General features: G+C 42.4%; 1 protein-coding gene across 2 annotated transcripts in view; it reads right to left on the minus strand.

The window, feature by feature from the left end:
• Nucleotides 1-14,988, minus strand: part of COPS2 (COP9 signalosome subunit 2) — a 34,617-nt gene extending 19,629 nt beyond the window's left edge. For both annotated transcript variants that reach the window (XM_073303959.1, XM_073303958.1), the window contains exon 1: nt 14,853-14,988. In XM_073303959.1, coding sequence (XP_073160060.1) covers nt 14,853-14,906 — 54 coding nt within the window. In that variant the 5' untranslated portion in view covers nt 14,907-14,988. The remainder of the gene's footprint in view (nt 1-14,852) is intronic.
• Between the last annotated feature and the right edge of the window lie 646 nt (nt 14,989-15,634).

Consider the following 15,634-nt stretch of genomic DNA (forward strand, 5'->3'; position numbering starts at 1 on the left):
GGCCAAGGCAAACTGCAATTCTTCTAAAAGATGCTATAAGATTCTTATTGTCCATGCACAAGATACTGCATGAGTTGCGGTCCAAGTAGAGAGCAGAATGATTCAGCAATGGAAGATACAAGAGATTTTTGCAAAGGGAACATTCACATCCTTTCTACACCATGAAAATTCACACTAACACATGGAGGAAAACATTAATCATGATGATGATGATCCCAGCTGTTTCTTTGCTGAGAAACAGGAAATAATTGAGAATGTGCAAGAGTTGCTGAAAGGAGGAAGTGAAGGAGTCTGGACACCGAACAATTTAATCTAAGGAATCACCCATAATGTGCACTGGCAGACACAGAATTTTCTATTTGCTTACTTTTTACATGCTATTCAGTTTTTACTGATGACAATATGCTAATCAGTTTTACCTTCAGCTTCTTATGCACTAGCACGTTTGTGACAAAATCAAACAAAAAACTGATTTAAAAATATTATGCAAACATTTAATTTATTTTAAAATTGGAATCCAACCTCTCCCAACACAGAACTTAAATGCTGAGGATAAACTGCTTGACACTGTCTATTTAAACCCTAATGACATTCACCAGTACATTACAGTGAGATGAACAATACTTTTTTTAATCCATTTTTTTTTATTTGCAAAATGTTGGACTTCTCATCCCTCACTGTAACCGCCTCAATTCCCTTCCCCCATGTTAATTATTTTGTTCGCTACCATGTTATCAGTGTTAATGAAGTCCTTCAAAAGAAAGGGGAGGGAAACAAGGGAAAAAAACAGGCAAAAGACAGAAGCTTAATGTCTATATTCAGCTCTCTCTTTCCTAGAAATTCAAACTCTTTCAATGTATGCCTTTTTTTTAAAAAAAAAAACAGACTTCAGAACACTTACAATTAAGTTTTTAAATAAGGAAAGCAGCCATAGGTAAATTACCAAAACTTACAGCCAGCCCAACTGTTTTTAAATGTTTATATATAGCACCAAATAAATCCTAAATCTTCTTACATTCCAGTTCATTTCTAATTAAAATAATTTTTTCTCGTAATGGAGCCATTGAAATGGATCACAGGGAAGTGTTCTATGTTACCACAGCTAGGTGTGTTTTTCTTCAGTCAGTGAATTTTATTGCTTTCTGAGTACTACTAGTTTGACTGCACTGAAAAATGAACTGCTCTATTTCTAGATCAAATATAAGGTGTTGCTCTCTATCCAGAAAGCCCTAAATGGCTGGACGCTCCTTCTTGAGGAACCGCCTCTCTCCTCATGCCATACAGCCACAGTGGAGGCACTTGACCTAGATCCCTCTCAAAGTAAAAGAGAAGAACCCCATGGCAGAGCATTCCCTGTGAGAGGCCCTCTGCGCCAGAACAAGCTCCACCTCCCTCAGTCTGTAGTAGTCCTGGTCTGCTGACCTTCATGGCACATTGCAGGATGCATCCATCTGAATGGGCTGCTGCTGAGGATTACATAAGGGAAGTCAATTGGGGGAGGATGTTTGTGTTTTAAAGGGAGATAAGTTCTGTTGGCAGTAACCTGCTGCTGAATTTTATTTTTGTAACTAACATTGGGGTGCCTAAAGCTCTGGACAGCCAATCCCTTTTGTTATTGTTAAAAGTCTGAATAAATATATCCACAGAACAAGTACAGCATGAGTAGCAATGACAGGCTAGCATGCAGTGTGTTCCTCAACTGCGACATACAGGGAACAAACACCACTAGGAGTGGGGACATGTTGGTTTTAGGTATCAACTGTGACAGTGAATTTTGTGATGTAAACACACTGACCAGTTTAATCCAAGATGCTTCATTTTACTAGATGTAGACCAGCATAATTTCTAGTCCTTACAGACCTGGGTTGGATTTTAATAAGCAAACCAAACAGAAAGGCCCAGTGTCCCCTTACCTGTTCCTGAGGCATCCAGATCTATGATTTGCAATTCATATAGAAATAATATGGCAAATTAAAAAATTCTATTATTGATAAGGAGGGGAAAGATCAAGTAACTGATTACATATACTGAACAAACTCCTCTTCTGACATCAGTACATATTCTCTATTCTATCTAGGTTTTTATACAGCACTCATCACTATAATATCTGAGCAACTTCCAACAGTGCATTAAGCAACTTGACAAGTGTTGCTTGTTCCCAGAAGGAGAAATATCTTGTTTTGGTAGCGTTTTTAAATTATTATTTTTAATATAAATAAACCTGTTGTTGTGTTTGCGATAGAGAAGGCAAGATCAAAGAAATGTGCGTTACCCGTGGAGCAGAAAATGGTAAGGGCTGTGATGGTCCTTAGCTCTTGGGAGAGTTAATTCCATAGTCTCACTCTGCCCGCAGAGAAAGGTCTGTCTCCCACACAAACAAGCTTTACTTGAAGAAGGAGATGAGAAGGAACTTTTCCCTCATCTAAAAGGTTGTGGGGGGGGGGGGGTTTGGTGACAATACAAACATACAATTTTATGCCCAGAGGTGAATTCAAAATATTGCAATGTGAATTAACCTAGCTATATCCTGTGCAAGACACCTCTGAACAGAATGCTTTCCATGTCTCCTGTTGTCATCTATGAGAAGGGATGTTTCAGAGTAACAGCCGTGTTAGTCTGTATTCACAAAAAGAAAAGGAGTACTTGTGGCACCTTAGAGACTAACCAATTTATTTGAGCATGAGCTTTCGTGAGCTACAGCTCACTTCATCGGATGCATACCGTGGAAACTGCAGCAGACTTTATATACACACAGAGAATATGAAACAATACCTCCTCCCACCCCACTGTCCTGCTGGAGAGTGGTCACTTTGGATGAGCTATTACCAGCAGGATAGTGAGTTTGTGTGTGTGGTTTTTGGGAGGGGGGTGAGGGGGTGAGAGAACCTGGATTTGTGCAGGAAATGGCCCAATTTGATTATCATGCACATTGTGTAGAGAGTTGTCACTTTGGATGGGCTATCACCAGCAGGAGAGTGAATTTGTGTGGGTGGGTGGAGGGTGAGAAAACCTGGATTTGTGCTGGAAATGGCCCAACTTGATGATCACTTTAGATAAGCTATTACCTGCAGGACAGTGGGGTGGGAGGAGGTATTGTTTCATATTCTCTGTGTATATATAAAGTCTGCTGCAGTTTCCACGGTATGCATCCGATGAAGTGAGCTGTAGCTCACGAAAGCTCATGCTCAAATAAATTGGTTAGTCTCTAAGGTGCCACAAGTACTCCTTTTCTTTTTATGAGAAGGGAGTAAGTCAGATTCATTAAAAACCCATAAGATTCACCTATGGCTTGTATGTGAAATAATTCCAAGCAATAAGCATCTCATCATACCCAGGTCTAATGAGATTATGCAGACACATAAATGGTCACATAATTGTGTTTTTTTAAAATTTCAGTAACTGCTAGATAAACTAAAATTTAATTTTAAAATAAAGTCTTCAGCCCTCATAACTGTGAAGAAAACCTTAAAAATGTGATGCAAATGTTAACTGAGGCCAGAATATCTGCCTGAGTTTTTAGACAACTGGAAACAAAAGCGCAGACATGCAAATAACTAATCTCAATTTAAATGCCAACATTAACAATTTCAATGCTGATCAATTAAGCACAATCATCATAATTTGTTAATTTTGGTTGTACTGGCAAGAGTTGAGCTATGGTGTGTAGTGGAATGTTCAGCTGTCTCAAAAGTTGGTGGGGCATGAGAAATTCCAAATGGACCCAGAAATGTTTTCATTACTTATTATCATTACTGTTGGGGTATTTTTTATTATTATTATTATTTTCTTCTCTGGAGGCTGGACCTTGACTATATCTTTGATCAATAAATTTGGACCTTGACAAAAAATAGACTACCCCTGCCTAGACAGTGAACTCCGAGCCTACCTCCAAGGATACTGCTTGCAAGTCACCTAGAATGGAATCGACATGAGCAAGCACTCAAAGAAGAAAAGACAGTTACCTACCTTTCGTAACTGTTGTTCTTCGAGATGTGTTGCTCATGTCCATTGCATTCTAGGTGTGTGCGCGTACCCATATGCACAGTCATTGGAGGTTTTTGCCTTGGCAGTGGCCATAGGGTCGACTGTGGCTCCCCCTTGAGCGTCACACTCATGCTATGGTATATTAGGCGCCACTGACCCTATGCCCTCTCAGTTCCTTCTTGCCTTTCAGCTCTGACAGAGGAGTAAGGAAGGCGGATAACGGAATGGACATGAGCAACACATCTCGAAGAACAACAGTTACGAAAGGTTGTTAATATAGAACATAGCTGCTATATTGTCCGTCAGGACCTGGGCCACCGTGCTTTCTATATGAGGTAGGAAGGCTTCGCAGGTCAAGTGAACCACTCTGGGCTCCTTCACGATGTGTAGGGAGCAATGGAGACTCGACCAATGGCCTTGCATACTGAGATCACCCACTCCAGGTCCGAGGCATCAGAGACGGGGGTCACCGATGTGAATGGAGCCACGAAACGAACGCCCTCCAACACTGATGCAGGATGTAACCTGTACATATTACTTCAAGCACCAAGCGGTCCAAGGTCAGCCGAGACCAAGCCAACGGGAAGGGGCACAGGTGGTCGAGGAAAGAGTGAGTGGGTGGATCCTGGGAAGTGACTGGGGCACCGTCCTTGAGTGCACAATCAAAATGTCGCTTCTGGCCTCCCTAGGTCCTGGAAGGGCCAAACGGGAAGACGATGGGTGTCACTGCTTAGACCCCTTGTCTCTATCCTTTCTCATGTAGGTGCTCAGCTGGGTAGTCCCCAGGACCTAGACTGGGGAGGCAGAGGATGGAACGGCTTCCTGCCCTGCTGAGGGGTATGAAGCCCAAGAAGTGGAGGGTGGCACGGGAGTCTTTAAGGCTGTGGAGCCTTGAGTCCTTGAGCTCAGAGAATATCCCCACCGCGTCAAACGGGAGGTTCTGAATTGTGGTCTGCATCTTCTAGGATAACCCAGAGGACTGCAGCCGGGAGCTGCTCTTCCTGGTCACTGCTGAGGCGACCACCCTGGCCACTGAGTCTGTAGCGTCTCAGGCCATCTGGAGGGCCCCTCTTACCACCGCTACGCCTTTGTCCACCAAAGCGGCAAACTCCTGGGCTTGGTCCTCTGGGATGGCCTCCTTGAATTTGCTAAGGGAGTCCTACAGATTATAATTGTACCTGTCTAACAGGGGCTGGTGGTTAGACACCCGATACTGCAGGCTGGTCGTCGAATTAACTTTTCTGCCAAACAAATCCAGTCTCTTGAAATCTTTGTTTTTCGACGTGCCACTGACTTGGCGCTGCCTGCCCTTTCATTAACAGCAGACACGATCAATGACGCTGCTGGAGAGCGTGTGTACAAATATTTGAACCCTTTTTCAGGGACATAAAACTTCTTTTCTGCCTTCTTAGAAGTAGGTGGAATGGAAGAGAGAGTCTGCCACAGCGATTTAGCAACCTTAAGGACCCCTGGATGGATGGACGGACAGCGTGACCCGGGCTGGGGCAGAGGAGAACATAACATTAAAGAGGTCATCGAACTCCTCCGCAGACTCCTCAATTTTTAAGTTCAAATTGGTAGCTGCCCTTTTAAGGAGGGCCTGGTGCCCCTTGAAGTCATTGGGGAGCACTGACCGTTTGGGAGGTACCCGCCACCACTTCATCCGGAGACGACGACAACTACACTGTCGGGGAAGCTGTCCCCTTCCTTCTCCGGGGATGGCTCCGTAGGTGTTGGAGCCTGCTGCATTGTCCCCATGTTGCATTTGGTGCTGGTAGTGCCAGAGGCGGTCAGGGAAGACTGGTGGGAATATGGGACCAGCATTACGAGCACGCCCCATGGGTTTCAGTATGGCCATTGAGCGGGCCACTGTCCCTGCTGCCACGCCACTACTGCAGATGCCACACTGGCCTCGCAGGTCGGCAGCAAGTCACTTCTCCTTGGCAAGGGGCTGAGTTCCCAATCCGACTCAGACTGTTGCCCTTCTGGCGACCAGGTTGGGGCCACTGAGGTCTGAGTCTGCTGACTGACCCTGGGGAGCAATCGGTGACATGAGGGCAAGGATCAGTGCCTGCCTGACGAGTGGTACCAAGGAGGTGGAGACCGGTGCCGTGATGGGGAGCGATCCCACCCCGGTGAGGGACTGATGTCTGGAAGACAGTCTAGACAAAGGTGACCTATGCTGCAGCGATGTTTGGCGGGAAGCTTGCTGGTACCGGGGTTATGGGGACTGGTGCCTCGACTCTGATGTCCCATTCCTCATAGGGAGAGCGCGTGGCATTGGAGACCTGGGTCTTCTGATCAGAGACTGAGGGTACGGTGCCGGGGTCCTAGGCCCAGAGATTGGGATCTACACCTGTAGTCCAGGAACCGAGGGTGCTCCACTGTCTTATGGGCAGTCCCATGACCGACTTGTCCTTAAGTGTTGAGGTCTTAGCGAGTCTGGAGCCTGGTACAGAGACTGCGGTGCCGGTCGGCTTCTTTGTTCCTTAGCCACTGGAGCCGCTTTGGACAATGAGGACCCTGGGAGAAGCCAGGGTCAGGGGTGGATCCCTGACTGGGCTGGGAGGGTCTGACCACAGCGGTATCCCCAGGAAGCCCCGAGGCAGGCACATGGCCTGACATAGGTCCTTTGCCTGAAGCCCCTTTCCCCCCTGGTGCCGGGGGTTTCTTCTTCTTTGCCACTTCTTAGGCACCAGTGAAGAGGAACGGTGCAGGGCAGAGCCCGGTGACATCGGCGTGCTCCACACAGATGCCGAGGTGTTCGGCGTGGGTCCGAGCAGGAGGGCTCCGACACAGGACGAAGCACAGCCTCTATCAGGAGGGCACTCAAATGGATATCCCACTCCTGGGTTCTAGGGTGAAATTTTTTCTAGATGCTGCACTTGACCTTTCTATGGGACTCCCCAAGCACTTCACACAGCTGTTGTGGAGGTCACTAATAGGCATCGGCCTGCTGCATGATGAGCATGGTTTGAAGCCGGGAGAATGGAGCATACCCCAACTCCAGGGTGAAGTCCCAGCCGGGACTCTAACTACCACACTAACCTAACAGAAAAGGAGTACTTGTGGCACCTTAGAGACTAACCAATTTATTTGAGCATAAGCTTTCGTGAGCTACAGCTCACTTCATCCACAGTATGCATCCGATGAAGTGAGCTGTAGCTCACGAAAGCTTATGCTCAAATAAATTGGTTAGTCTCTAAGGTGCCACAAGTACTCCTTTTTTTTTTGCAGAATTAAAACTGTGTATGCAGCCTTAATCCAGACCCTTTAAGTGTATGCATTTAGATAGTCTTTAATCACAGGATCACATACTATTTTCTCCAGAAGATCCCTGGGTCAGTCAATGCATAGGACTGATAGTGTTCAAGAAATGAATCAAGGTTTTATATTGAAAGTGGCAGGGGATTGGGGGGGGGGGAGGGGAGGAAGGATTGTCTCCTGTTTAGGACAGTTCAATGCCATCTTGGGGAAATGGACTCTATCCCAGACTGTGCCACAGAGTTAGCATGTGATGCTAGGCAGATCACTTAAAACAACTTTTCACAGGTGGCCACTAACTCTGTATTCCTCATTTTCTGAGTGCCCAATATGAGGGACCTGTGGCCTGATTTGCACAAGTGCTCACCAAATCACAACTGCTAATGAAGTTGATGGGAGTTCTATTCTGAACATATAAAATGTAAATACTCTGAGAAAATAAATCAGACGCTAGCCCTGACTGGTAGATGAACTCCAGCTGACGGGCACTCAAATTGGGTACCCAAAATCAAACAATTTCTCAATGCCTTAATTCCTCATCTGTAAAAGAGGGATACCACCATTTTACCTCACCGGGATGTTGTGAAGATAAATCCCTTAAAGTTCACAAAGCATTAAGATACTATAGTAATGAGTGCCATAAAAAGCCCATGTGGAAATTAATAATTCTGTATTCTGAGCAGGGTGTGCAGTAAATAAGGCGTAACGAAGGAGGATAAAATAAAATCTTGGATACCCATTCAGTGAGGACTGTCCAGCCTGTGCCCTGAATGAGGCAGTTTTCTTTGAAAATAATAGTATGTGATCATGTAATTAAAACTATTATAGTGCATATGCACAAGGGGGCCAAATTAAGGTCACAAGAGTCATCTTAATTCTGGCACTTCCTAATTTAGGAGTGCATGACTTTACAACTACTTTTAATGTAGGGTTTTGGGTTTTTTTAAATGAAATACATATGTTTAAAATCATGGCAATAATGAAGACTAAAGACTGAGACATTTAAAATGTCAATTGTTTTCTATAAAAAGAGACAAATCCATTCAACCATTTGCCAATGCAAAGTAGGCAACTCTCCCTGACTACTGGGACATTTACCCATCAGTTTCAGTAGAATTTAAGCACTCATTTTCAAACAAAACATAGCTCTTATGTTTACAAAGACAGCACAGCACTGATTCACACCCATGAAACTGCCTTTCTGAATCTATATAAAGACAGCCTGACACAAAAAGAATGTGACTGCTTATCTCCAAATCTTGGCCACAGCGCACAGCCTGTGGAAAAGGAATCCCCCTAAGGTCAAGGGACACCTCTCTCATACCTGGGCCAACCCTTGACCATGTGGACTTGTGGCTTCCTCAGATGGGTGTAAAAAGGTGGCAGATCTGTGTATTGTCAGTCTCATTGGCCCTTCCTTGAAATTTCAGATGTACACCAGCATATAGAGAACCTCTACAGGACTTTGCTCTGAGGCATAAGGCTGTATGTTGTCCGAACAGGCCACTGGAATCCTTGCAGGAGAAGTGTACTACTCCAGTGTTTGAATTCACATTGAACCACATTAGGTACTCCTGAACTAAGCCTGGTCCTTGGAAACCAAATGTGTGACACACTTGCAAAATGCAGCAAGAAAATGAAGAAACTATTTCTTAATATACCTATCCTTAACATTTATGCACTTTCATATTGCAGGACACAACGTTTTCTATAGCGCTATTCTATAAGTCTGGGTAATTTTATAGTATGGGCTGAATAGGAAAGGACAATGGGTTAAGTAGACTGTGGGTGTATTAGCTGATTGTAAATAATCCTTTCCAAGTGGAATTTTTTCCCCATCACCTCAATACCAATCCTCTCCTTCACCTGGGAAGTAAAATACCAGACAACAGAATGCAGATCCAGAGCTTATTTTAAAAGATTCCTATAAGACATTTACAGATGAACAGCACTGACTCACCCAGGATGAGCAAGTCTATTCCCAATGGGCAGTCAGAGTCAAGACTGAAGCAAAGTTAAATAGAATGTAACTCTAAAGACCATTTGCTAAACCTTAGTCATCTTAAAATCCAAGTCTACACGAAGGCTGTTATAAAGCTGAATCACATCATATAAGTGAAATTAGCCAAGATCATAACAGCCTATAGCAGTGCAATGTAGTATAACAAAATCAAAAGGGACACTGTCAACTTAAAAATATATATACATTTAAGTATTACATAGAAATTAATATTTTAATAACTAGGCTTATTATACGTGGAAATGGAGAAAAAATCAATTTGTCAATTTTGTGCATTTACAGCATCTTGTTTCACTACACAAAACACTGAAAATGGTTTTTGTTTTATCATCACAATTAGCAGGGAGACTCAGTAGTATGAGTTTGTGTGTGTATGTATATTATATATATATACACACACACACACGAAGCTACTTTAAAACGCAGTTTTTGAAAGATCAGATTTTAAGATGGTTTTCTTTAAAAAAAAAAATCCCCATGAATTTGTTTTAAAAGTTCTAAATTATTTCATTGCAAGGGTTAGTATAGCCTCACTTTTAACAATATCATATTTTTGTTTCCCCTTTCTTTTGGGGGGAGGGTGGCAGTCCTTCCTTTAAACATTTTGCCCAAAACTCAAAAATTTTAATGTTTCCATTAGGTTTAATGAAAAATAAGTTTTATTTCAAGACACAGTTTAAACACATACATGGCAAGAAAGACTGCCTTACTAGATCAGTGGTAAAAGGGTTCAATTAGTGAATTGAGAACACGAAACAGATTTCTGACAACAGTACGAGAGAGAGAATCTCTCTCTCAAAATGAACGTTTTTGCAAAATCCAGGGAAGTCTTGCATATGATAAGATGCATACAGCAAAAAACTGCATTGGGTATGAAGGGCACTTGACATACAGTGCAGTTAGAGTTATTTGATACAATCTGACGCAAGTACAATGATGGTGTATCGTATGGAGTGAATGAGAATTTAATTCAGAATGCTACTCCTCAAACAAACGTCTAATACCAAGACCAATATTTTAAGGCCTAGACAACAATAAATAAAAAGAACAAAACGTTTTTAATCCATTAGGCTCCCTTACATGAATAACCATGAAGTCCTAGATATTTGGACAGCATCTGAAAACCTATATCCTAGACAGCAGAATGCACTTGTGTCCTGCTGTGAAGCATACTAACAAATTAATCATTTTTAACACACACGCTAAGATCACTTTCATAAAAGCATTTGAAATCTATTACCAACCTCCTGGGCTTCATGGGTGGATTTCTGGCAGAACATACCAATTAGATACTATATGTCTCTACTCAGGAACAAGCTGCTGTTGTGAAACTGAGTGTCAAGAAACAGGGTTCTAGGTCTTGTTGGATACCTGGAATACTCCAGGAAAAAGGCAGATAAATATGGAGTACTGAATCTGTTTCCTGATAAACTCTCCCTTTTCTTTAGTATTTTTGTCTCTCTCCAACATTCAAATAAAAAAATGTATCATACAAAATAAATCTTTAATGCAATATAGTCTAATTGCACAGCTAACAGATTTGGCTCCCAGCCTCCCAATTTTTAAAAGTGAATTTAGGGTTACAGATAATATCATCTGCCTATACCGTTCTCTATTTATAACAAAACCAAACAAGCCCCCACAGATGTGTTGTAAGTACTGCCAATACAAGTTTTACCACATGGCAACACCACAGTGCATGGAAAGATCACTCCCAGACAAGGATAAAATTCAGACTCCATGTCTATTCTAAACCAACTCCCAAAAAGGAGGGTAGTTGTGATTCTATCTGCCCCCCGACATGGGCAACTCTTTACTAGGAACTGGACTGAGACCACTGATTATTTTCAAACAAGGGACCAAACACCAACAAGGCAGACTTTGAGTTTACTTAAAATATAATGCTTTCCATAGTGACAAGTAACTATAGCCTTATTTACTAAGTCATAAAATGGAATAATACATGTTATAATCAAAGCTAGCACTTCCAAACAGATATAACTACATCTATCTGTGAATGTCATAAAACATTTATATACAGAAAGTTTTACCATTAAGACAATGAAAAACTAAGCAGAAATAGCAAGCTATGATTTTATAATATTACAAAATGGTAACCCCATATCTGTTTATCACAATAATTACCACAGTGATATTACCAGCCTGATAAAAAACTCAAAATGGGAAACTTGGAAGAAGCAGACACTTTGGAATATACATATTACAGTTCTAGGAAAGTACACGCCATTTGGATACTATCAGAGATAAGACATGATTCCCCAACTCTATATACCTGGTAGATCAAAATCTGTTAAGGAGGGTTCTATTTTTTACAAAGTCTGTTAAAACTCTTGGCACCTCAAATAAGTTACACTCACTTCACTTTACTTCTTTGGCCTAGTAAACACTGATTTCGCCACTAACTCAGGCCAGGTCTACACTATAAACTTACATCAGTATAACTACATTGCTCAGGGGTATGAATATCCACAGCTCTGAGCAACACAGTTAGCACTGTCTACAGCGGGGGTTAGGTCAGTGTATGCCGACAGGAGGGCTTCTCCCACCAAAACAACTACCACCTCTCACGGGAGGTGGATTAACTACACCAATGGAAGAAGCTCTCCTGTCAGCATAGTAGTATCTTCACTGAAGAGCTACAGTGTTTTAGCCCTCAGGCTGACTGCTGTTGAGTCTCTCTCCCTTTTTAACCGTCCAAAATACTCCATAGTTCAGAGTTGCCCTTTTACTTCTAGTGCTTTGTTTGTCTGAACCTCTTGTCCTACTTCCACTCTTCAAGACCTCCTTCTATACTAGTCTTGAATTTGAGCTTGGGAACCATTGGCCTCATCCTCCTCTTACACCAGTTTAATTTCAACAGTTTCTCCTGTTTTACACCAACATGCTGGGAGAACCAAGTCCCAGGTTTAGAGAAAGTACATTTAACTAATTTCTAACATAGCCTACATCTATACAGTAGCTAGCAAAACTAGAACACATTTGAAAACATTGTTCTTGCATTCCATGACCCCATCCATGCTGATCAGCCCACGCATGCAAGAAATTAATTTAACTGGAATAACGTTGATACTTGATTAAAACTCTGTCCTTCCACCCGTAAGCCAAAATTGCATCTAAAAACCTTGTCACTCTAATTCAATACTAATGTGTCCTGTGATGCATTATATTCTAAAAAAGAGAACTTGTACTAACACAAACACACACGATAGTTAAAACAATATCTAGTTTCAGTGTGTTTTACGTGGTCTTGGCAGAATTTCATAATTTTGATAAATAATATCAATGTTCATTTTTAAGCTTTTAAAAGATTTTTATTGACTCAATTTCCCTTATAATTTTGTGAAAATTTATGGGCGACGTTAGACATTTAATGACAGTAGACACAGATTCAAAAAAGTAAACCTTTGTAAACTGTTAAAACACTGTCAACATCATGTCAAAATGCATAAAGTAAATATCCTTAAATCAACAAATCATACCTGTTTTTACTATTCATTCATTAGTCCATTTATAACAAGCCTAATACAGAAGTTTAAATCACTGGATTTTTACTCTGATAAGTTCTCAAGCAGCATTTTTCTTATTTTGCCTATCTGTAAATTTCAATTATTACTGACAGGAATATTTTGTCAGTTTGTGCGCACATGGCGACCTCAACATTTATCAATAAAAACTGAATCCTTCCAAGCCTTGATTTAAAGGAAAGGTCTGAGAAAGGGTGTTCAGTGACTGATGTTGAAAATGTTCTTTTGAAAGTAAATTTTGTGAATATTTGTAATCAGTCATGGAAATAAGAATTCAGAGAACTTCTTCCTGTGACTAACCAGGAAGCATACGGAAGCAAGAAACAGCAGTTATTTCTCCTAGCACATTGGCAGCCAATAAAGCATAAAATTCAGACTTAACATAAGGTAAAATTCAACTGCAGCCAGTGGAGTTGCACTGACTTATACCAGGCCTACATTTGGGACGCTGCACTTCAATATGACTTTCCAACTTTTTTAAAACTCTCAAAAAAACACAACTTGTATATCTTTTGACACACATACAGAATGATTTAGTATTTTATTCTTTAATATGGACAAAATATTTCAAATTAGAATCTGTTCTGATAAACGTTTGTGAAAAATGGCTGCCAACTGATGAAGAAACAAACTGACCCATAGTATCTTTTTGAATATTCTGATAAGAACAATTTCCATTTTATAATGTACATAATTAAACTCAATTTCATTTAAAAACACGTCTCTAAAATAATTTGTGTTCATATTTAGGAGGTAAGTGAAAGGCTAAAAGTCAATGTGTACATGTCAACCGCTCTATCTCAATTAAAAATATATGCATAAGACTGGACTGGAGAAATTTTTCTAAATTTTAGATGTCAATCATGCACATATCCCAGATCACACAGAAAACCATTAAATTTTAAGAACTTGCTCTAAATACTAATGAATACTACAAGACTTATTACATAGAAATTCTTCTCATAAATGAGATTTTAGGGGTTTATTTATAAAATTAAACAGTACATGAAATGCAGTTCTAGTTTACACTAAGTGAAATACACATCCCAGAAAAACCTTTGGAATACAGAATACTCAACTCTTTAAAAAAAAAAGAAGCTCAGTGTTATCATTCTACTGAGAATTTAAAAAAGCAAAGCCACAGAAAACATTGAATTAAGACTGATTAGACAACACAGCGAATGTATTTTTTGTCCAAACATTATTTCTCAATACAACTGAGTCTCCCCTCTTAGAAATGTTTTTATTCCTCACATTTGCTTTTAACAATTTCAAAAATATCACTATGAAGCCAGATAACCCTACTAAACACAAATTCCCTCAGACAAATCAGTTTCTATTTTTCAATTAAAATATGTTATTGTCCATCTGAGAACATAAGGACAAAACAGAACCAAAACAAACACTGCCACCAAAACCACACAAATGACAAAAGCAAATCCCAGTTCTACCTCGATAGCAAGGAAGTTAAAAATAAATACATTAATGGTATATTGCAGCTGAAGTGATATGTGTAGCAGGCAGATCTGTCTCCCAGCTTCTCCTGCTATCCCCCCCCACCCCCCCGCGCCTTAGTCGGATCCTAGAACATGATTACAAACCTCCCCCCCAACCCAGAGTTAACGTATCCCTTTACTTCGCGTGAACCAATTTGCTGGGCTACAGTGAGAGAATTACAACCCCCCTAACCCTGACCCCCTGGCTGAACTGAACAGGGGCCCAGACTTGTTGGGCCTGAAGGGGCAATTCTGGGGCCTAACTAAGTTCCTAGGGCTCAAGTGGCCTGTTTCTCAGAGGGGCAGAAAGCATAAACACTGGTGAGGCCTGGTCCAAAATCAGCGCCAGCCCACCCCCCAAGCCATTTTCTGCCTCCCCTGGCCCCCCGAGGGAATGGGGAGCCAAACTCGTCCTGTCACTGCTCCCTGAGAAGGCAGCGTCTCAGAGGGGCTGAGGCAGAGACACGCACAGAGAGGGGCCCCCGCGCCAGAGAGCCCCATCGCCCCCGCACCCAGCTCCCGCTCGCCCCCCCCAGACCTCACCAGATCATAGTCCTCTTCATCATCGCACATGAAATCATCCTCCATGTCAGACATCTTGGCCGGAGGACGGGCAGGGGGGAGGGGAAGGAAGGGGACAAGGGGAGGGACGAGAGACCGGAGCCAGCCCCCTTCTCCCACAAGCCTCCGCGGCTTCTGCCCAATATGACTCCGCTCTGCTAGGAACCGAAATTTCGTTCTCCCTCGCTAGCCCCGCCCGTGGAGACCCGGAGCGGAATAGCGGGTGCACCGCGCTTCAGTCACTAGAGCGGCTGCCGGGCCCGTAGCAAGCGGGCAGGGGCTGGTCTTCTCGGCCCCGCTCCCCTCAAACCCGGCGCCGGAAATCTCTAGGGCCCGTAGGGACAGCGTTGCTTCCCCACTAAAACTCAGCAGGGCCCATGGGGAAACACTATTTCCTCCCCCCACACACATTATAAACTGTAAAGCAGTGGGGTACTAGCCCTTAAGGGCAGCCTCGCTTCTCCCGTAGCTCGGTAGGGCCCATAGAGGCAGCTCTCTTCCCCCACTGCAATCAGGAGGACCCTTAGGAAGAGGGCTGCCTCCTCCCATGTACATAAGTGGAGCCCGTAAAGACAAGTATTGGGATAGCTGTGTTCGTCTGTATCCATACAAGCAACGGGGAGTCCGGTGGCACCTTAAAGACTAACAGATTTATTTGGGCATAAGCTTTTGTGGGTAAAAAAACCCCACTTCTTCAAATGCATGGTCTGAAGAAGTGGGTTTTCTACCCACAAAAGCTTATGCCCAAATAAATCTGTTAGTCT

This window comes from Lepidochelys kempii, chromosome 10 (assembly GCF_965140265.1).
Source record: "Lepidochelys kempii isolate rLepKem1 chromosome 10, rLepKem1.hap2, whole genome shotgun sequence".
Lineage (NCBI taxonomy): Eukaryota > Metazoa > Chordata > Testudines > Cheloniidae > Lepidochelys > Lepidochelys kempii.